This window comes from Opisthorchis viverrini, assembly GCF_000715545.1.
Source record: "Opisthorchis viverrini unplaced genomic scaffold opera_v5_23, whole genome shotgun sequence".
Classification (NCBI taxonomy): domain Eukaryota; kingdom Metazoa; phylum Platyhelminthes; class Trematoda; order Opisthorchiida; family Opisthorchiidae; genus Opisthorchis; species Opisthorchis viverrini.
The window spans coordinates 1,401,002-1,408,497 of record NW_008751679.1 but is presented as its reverse complement, the minus strand read 5'-3'; the positions used below and the strand labels follow the sequence as shown (position 1 = coordinate 1,408,497).

Below are 7,496 nucleotides of genomic sequence, written 5' to 3'. Positions count from 1 at the left end.
GTAGGGAGAATCCTCGACTCTTTAAATTAATGAAGGGCACTTTCATTGATTTTTTTGAATGGTGTGCGACGAGAAAGTGCTGTGACTTTATCCGGCTGATTGCGGAACCCATATTAGTTAAGTCGGGGAAGTTTTTATTTTTAAAAATATTCTTCCATCAAATACCAGGCAGCGCATTTTTGGCATTTCTGGTGTGACAAAATCAACCATTTTAAACTTGTGTTCCTTGACTGGGATGTCCACAGTTCAGCCTAAGTGACGAAGCATGTGGTGGGATGTTCTGTTAGGAAGCCCACCAAGATTCAGTCAGACGGTACAACGAAGATTGTCTCTCGGCGATTGGACGATCCATGGAATCTGTTCTATCTTCTCATGCAATTGCACAAAATGCGCGTTTTAATCTATTTGTTTCCACTGAACTATAAACACGTTCGCTATAGTGCGAGGTCTGATTTTGCTCGTGACGGTGAGGGCGCTCGTTCGAAGGCAGCCCTCCGGTGTGCCTCAGCCCCTTTAATCGGATAGTGATACCAAAGCCGATATGCGTGTTCCATTTGATCTGCATAGCTTAAGACAGGCGTTGATAGCACAGCGCGATTTGATTGTCTCCTTACCAAGAATTCCCAGTTCAAAGTTTTATCAGAATAATGTCAATGGGTTCGGCTCTGGAACACGGCTTTGGTGGTCAAAAACGCATTTCAGTCAATCGGAAGATGCATGGGATCAATCGAGTAGTCGCTGTTTTCAGAGAGTTTTAGCAAAGAATTAAAGGATCTATCCTGCCGATATTTTTACGAAACCCCTCTAAAATAAAATGTATCCTTGTCGCATCAATCTGGATACCATTGTCTACCGAAGAGGGGTATCCACTGTGATAAGACTTATCAGAGAAGGAATTGTTGGTCGTAGTATGTTCCTCTTGAGGACTTTTTTGATGTTATATCTTCTGACTCGTCAATCTGTGGTATCTGCTGCTAACCCGCCCCAGTCCCTAGTGCCGGAGAAAAGACTCACAGAAGGGAACACAACCGTTTTATTCCGAACAAGCGAGGGCGAGAGCGTGAGTGCGTGCGAGTACGAGAGCAGAAGTTTCAACGACCCCACGCTATTTAAAGGGGAGGGGACTTTATTGATCCAGGCTGTCTGATAGGCGTTACTGAATACCCATCAACATCGATCGTGCCTCTATGAAATGCCTGAACCCAGATCACATTCGACCGTGCTTCTGTGGCATGCAAGAACACTCATCAGGTTTTTCTGAATTGACTAAATGATCGACTGGCCCGGATGCTTGCCGGCTTTCCTGTTGAGATTTTGGTGGAACAGTAGGTTTCGGGTGTTCTGAGGTCACATTCGCGAATCTGACCTTCCCGACACCTGATGAAAGCTGAATATATTGGTCTGGAATATACATATTATCATACTCATAAATGAGGTCAGTGATGTTAAATTTCAGAGGATGATTGCCCAAGAACAGGGAGACGGTAGTTCAAACAAAACCCCGAAACAACCAACACCGAAATGCCTCCAGTAGGTTCCAAACATATGTGGCACTAGCTGACTGGGAATTCCTGACTGGCGGGCCAATGGATCGACACAACCAAGATATGTTACTGTATCGTCGTTCGAGGCATCGGGCGTTTCGCTCACAAACGCGAACATGTTTGCCTGTTCAGACGTAAAAATTTGGATGAGTCCGGTGTGGAGTAGTGGTAATATGTTCACCTCATACGTCAGATGTGTGGAGTTCAAACCCCGGTATGGTCACTGGATATGCACTTCTGATGAGCTCTAATAATAGCGAACCTCCAGTCCAGTGCTTCCCCTTTGGTGTGGGCACACCAGAATGACTGCGCCAGGACAATAGGACGAGCGTTCAAACGTGAGTCATGTGAGTATGCATTCTACAAAGTTCCTCAACCTCCAGTACCTGAAATTTCAGTGTCGTGGGGCGCGATCGACGGCGAACCTTCCAATTTTTTCTACTTTTTCAGGCCAAACCTACAGTGTGTAACACTTCTAGGACCAAGTGACTCACCTTGATTAAGGTGAGTCGCCCTGATAAATTCAACTTTGGAGGGATTGGTATTGTGGGTTAATCGTTAAGAATAATCAGCAATTTAAAGACTATGACACACGTTCAACCACGGAAAAATTCAGGGTAAAGTAACCATACATAAATACACTGAGAAACCAGGATTTCCTTTACAATACTAGTCATGGATGCGGTTATGCTGAGGCTTTATTTCTTTTATCTAGATCCACTCATTCAACGGATGACTGGAATTCGTTTTGGTGAACACTAACCCTTGTCTAGACAGCATTTTTGTGACGACTAATGCGGCATATATCAGTGGTTTTCAAAAAGGAGAGGAATTCCTTTCGGGATTTGAATAATGGCGTCTGATGTCTGTCCTGTTGCCGAAAAGACCCAAAAACGACTTTGAAGTTTTGCTGCAACTAACGGGCAGCGACGCATTAGTTACAATACGGGCTTTCCGGACAGTTGGACGGCAATCACCAATACTGTGTCGTTCATCGTAGTAAAATGCTTATGAGAAGTGAAATGAATAGAAGAACATTCATTTGCATCAAAGAATTTGCAAAACGGTCAGTGGAGCCTGGGATCAATTTCAAGGGCAAACAAACTCAATGAAAGCAATCTTGTTGAGGAAAACCACAGGGGTTTGCCTCCAACAAGCGTAAATGCATGCTTCTATAGTAAACAATTCCAATTTTTTCAGAGCTTGCGAACTTCACAGATGGGGTGATTGCAGTACAAACTGGCTGAATGATCCATACATGAGACAGATAGGCACACTTGGTGGTATCATAGGGCACGGGTATTTTAGCGTTTGTCCAGGCTGCTCTGACACATTCTCACCTTGGGAAGCACCTTGCGGTGGCATCCATTTAGCTAGCTCAATCTGGGGTCCGTGAGCTTGTTCAGAATACACATGGACACAACATACATGACTGTTACATATTCTTTCCCCGCCATCCACCTTTACGTTGTTAAAGGTTTGGACGCAAAATTACCGCGTCATCCGTAGAACTAAGCAAGAAGTGGAATCCATCAGCGCAAGGGGTGAGTACAAACCTGATGTATTTCCTGGATTAATTAAGATTCTTTTCCACATGGACAAATCACACGATGGATAACTAGTGAGACAACTTTGAAATGCCCAGATATTCATCGCCAGTGGCTTCTGTGAATATCCGTGTAGGATTCACGGGCACATGTGGAAACGAATCTCGCCAGAGGCATTTTCCATTCAGTAGAATGAAGTTGGATTTATTTCAAAATCCCTCCACAATGATGGCTGCGAACGCATTGAAAAGGTCACCAACCAAAAGTGCCGAATGGTTCACAGACAGAGGCAAAAATACCAGGAATCATCTATATACTTAAGGCTTTTGATTTGTGGCGTTTGCGCAAGGGATGCAGATAGACGTGCGTAACTGATCCACTCGTACCAGCGTACCAAGATTATCCATGTCTGACGCGTGCACGAGGAGTAAAAACAACAAACGATAGCAGGCTGTCGTTTTCCGCACCATCAAGGAATCAGTGAGAGGACTGATCATGATTTCCCTATAAACTGGATAGCTCCCATAGTTTTTTTTTAAAAAAATGTCTATTTGCGCCTCACCGTTACATGACGTACCGTTTTAGCTTCTTTTCCTCAATTTGAAAGCATGGGGATAAATGGTCAGTGCTTTACAAAGTTTAGCTATCGACTATGGTTAGCGTAGCAGTCGTAATAAATTGTAAATTCGGGATGAACAAGCAACATATCCACCTAAATTATTGCTGAATCCTTGAAAGAGTCACGCAGCTCTGGTACTTGGTCATCGTCAATATAATCGAATATTCCCCGGGATTGGTAAGACGTCCACAACCGGTGATTTTCAATAAGGATGAAGCGGCTTTGAACTGTTTTTAGTCTTTTCTGACCGATTTCAGAGGCTTATATGACTAACAACCTATAAAAAGTTTGGAAGATATTACTTCATTCTGAGAAGTAGTCACTCGGGGAGTCAGTCAACACGTGACCGTCAAGAATAGACCAAACCTTACTGTGGTGTGACGGTTTGTTTACCTCAGCGACCCATTGAGCTATATTGGGGGCTATCCGTCTGACACTTGCAGAGTCTCTCATACCAGGTTGGTCAGTGGTTAGAGTTCTGAAGAACACAATCCCCTAATCCTCCAGGTTAGGAGTTGAAACCCGTGTGGTGATTTTTTCCGTAGAAAATGGTGCTGTACTTGCGTTTCCACCCAGACACCGTAGCTTAAGATGCTGCGTAAAACATCATAAGCAAGAGATTCAGCTGTGTTCCAGGTGAGTTTCCTGTCAAAACCAAAGTGATGAGTGTATTTCGCAGAATAAATTTATTCGTTAAAACAGCTTCACTAAGTGTCAATGTGTCGAAATGACAGGTGCGATCAACGCACACCGCCGGGTTGAGCGCTTAAGATTTTCTTGCCAGATTCACCACAAGAACGGCTATTCGGCTCTTTTTAGCCTGAAGGTTTACCCAAGCCGTTGTTCCGTCGACTGCCCACAAAATCGAATATTACCATTTTAGGAATAGTTTATTTGGTCTATTCACAGTGACTCGGTTGCCTGTCTGTAGTGAAGTTGGCTGATATCGTCACTTTACTTAGAGACGTTATAGCCAGTGACCATATCAGCAACTGTTTGCTCCCCGAATACGTTTTCCGTTGTCGAATGCCCACATGATTCCTATCGAATCAGAATATCAAGTAATTTATCCGTTCCTGAAGGGGTTCGTATTCACAAACTGGCTATGTATAAAAGTATTTTACTGCCGATTGCTTTATTGTTTTAGAGGACCAAATTTCGACAATGGATGTGTTACCGTGACTAAAAATTTCACAAGTATTGGTGCCTTTGATTCATACAAATTACGGTTGATAAGTAGTCCTTAATTCGTTTTGAATTTCCGAAACCTTGCGCGATATTACATATATTGAACCGGCCATCTGTCGTCAGGATGCACTTCCTTCTTTTGCTATCACTCAGCACCCTAAATGAAACAAATTGCTCCAAATTTCAACATTTTAGAAAGTTAATTACTTGGGCCGCCGCCGCTCCTGTTCGTTTGGTCCCCTAACCGAATTCACGTGACTCTCAGACTCCACGCCAGTTTTGCAGTTTTTGCAGATCTCCGAGATAAATGGAAGTTTTCCGATGTCCTACCGATTCCAACTAGTGATAAGAAAACCTGTGGTTACTATTCATGGCGCCAGGGGAGCTGAAAAACGGGTTTGTTGTACAAGTTCTGACAGGTACACTACAGCTGTTGAAAAAGAGGTGCACTCGTGTTTCACCTACATATATACTGCTTTTCCGAAAAAAAACGGCAGGTTGAAAGCTCACAGTTGTAGGGAATTTATCTCAATTCAGTATGCTTGTTGATTACGGCAGAATAGTTTCGAGACGGCGCACGATAAGTAGAGAAAATTTACCATGGTTTGTGCAATAATCTTAGGTATCGTAACACGATTTGTACTTAAGGGTTCGAAAACACTAACCCCTTTTGCAAAAGAAGCTTCAATTGAGAGCACATCTTGGTGAGAAGTCAACAGCAAACCAAATGAGCAATTACCAGCAAACTCAGCTGCGCTGGTCACTGCCGTCTTCCTGGATGGGGACCCCGAGACAGTCCACATCAATGGCTAGAGACATTGTCAGACATGGCCCAGTCGCGCCCTCAATGGCGCTCGTGCATCCAAGCTATTGCCTTCAATGTATAGCTCCTTTTCCAACCCCCCCCAAACATCGGTGAACGAAACTGCGGCAGCTACAACCACTGTTCGGCGAGTACGCGGTTATGACAGCTGACAATGATGATTATGATGACACAAGTTGTGGATCGATAGCGTCGTGATCACCAGGAAACTTTGGTGTGCACATATGGTCAATACTCTTTGTGTGACAGCATGAACAAATCTGATAGTTCATTGCTTCACTCCAGGATCAACAGACGCAAAATTCTATGATTATTCAACCAGTTGCTGAATATCTGTGAAATTCTGTTATAAACTGCACAGGATGTGAGGACGTGGAATAAATTCCTGGATGATAGGAACGTGGCTTTTTTCCTTGGAACTGCTCAAGAAATGAGGCGTCTTAAGAAGCAGTCTGACAGAGTCATCCACTGGTGACTAGCACTAGGAGAGTTACGTGGGACTTTTGCCCGGTTTAATTTTCGCTTACAAGTAGCTCTTCTTTGAGACAGAATTCCGAGCTGTCAGATGACGGTTCTTCTTCTTATGATGCCTGGTATACGATTATTGAATGTCATATAAGTTGATCTAGTGTTTCGGTTACTCATCCCGAGCCATATCACTTGTGCAATTTCGTTGTTAATCCTATCCACTTATCCAATACCAAACGCAGTGACAACACAGCATCATTAGGCTGCCAATTCATTGATTTGTTGTTATGATGAAAGCAAGAAGGCCTTCGCTGCGGAGTTGTTTATCAGAGAAACACCAACTGAGCAGTTACAGACCATTGGATAGGGGAGCAAAGCTCTCATATGCATCTTGTTTACAAAACTGAATATCCATCTTCTCCTTGAACATGCCTTCCTGAACTTTCCTGAATATTCATTGACTGTTACTCAAATGCAAGCAAATGCTGCAAAGCGACTCCACAAAGCCCGTAGTAGATCTCACTTTTCAAGAGACGCAAAGCGGATTCACGAGAAGGCACTACTCGCACGCCTCATCAGTAGTAGGGTAGTTAGACTTTTCTGAATTCCCAATAATGTTACCTAATTGACCATGAGGAACACGCCAAAACTATGGAACTGTCGGGGATGATCTGTGGACAAAACAGAGAAATTAGGTATTAGAACACATGGTCCTACCAAAATGTGACCGATGTGTTGTCGTATCACAGAAACCGTGAGAGTTGGGTGGCTGTTACTTTCTTCGCCGAGGATGTAAACCAGCCTGCACCATAAAAGGATAATACTCAAAAGGTTGCTGAAAACTCTTCGACAGTCCATTTGACCGGTCTTGCTCCTCTTAGGGCTCATCAGGTAGGCACAATCCCCGAGTTTCCGTCAACCTTATGTTCTACTTGAACCCAAATTGGACTGTTTTCGAGAAATTCACTCATTTGCAAACACTGATTTGCAAATGAGTGTATTTCTTTAAGATGGCCTAAACCATCTTCGTTAACACACTGGGTGACATCATCAGTGAACAGTTTAGTGGACAGTTACTTCTTAGCTGTGTGATTTTATATGCCATTTAAAGAGTATCAGCTTGCTCTTGCAGTGACTGAGTAACTGAGGCCAACTGTCCCAAAAGTAAGTTGGTTTGCTTGTGATTTGTATTGCATTGCGGTTCGTTTGCCTTGCATTCGATTAGTTGGTAGGATACCCTGGTACTGAAGAATTTGGTTCGTTCGCTGTTTGTGTTCCGTTTTATTCTGCTCCTGGTGGTGTGACTG

General features: G+C 43.5%; 1 protein-coding gene across 1 annotated transcript; it reads right to left on the bottom strand.

The window, feature by feature from the left end:
* Positions 1-1,726: 1,726 nt before the first annotated feature.
* On the bottom strand, positions 1,727-4,163 carry T265_02031 (hypothetical protein; the record flags this gene model as incomplete). The annotated part of the gene is made up of 3 exons (XM_009166179.1): positions 1,727-1,825; positions 2,466-2,551; positions 4,034-4,163. 3 exons carry the CDS (start codon positions 4,161-4,163, stop codon positions 1,727-1,729), a joined length of 315 nt encoding a protein of 104 aa, XP_009164443.1.
* Positions 4,164-7,496: the final 3,333 nt, after the last annotated feature.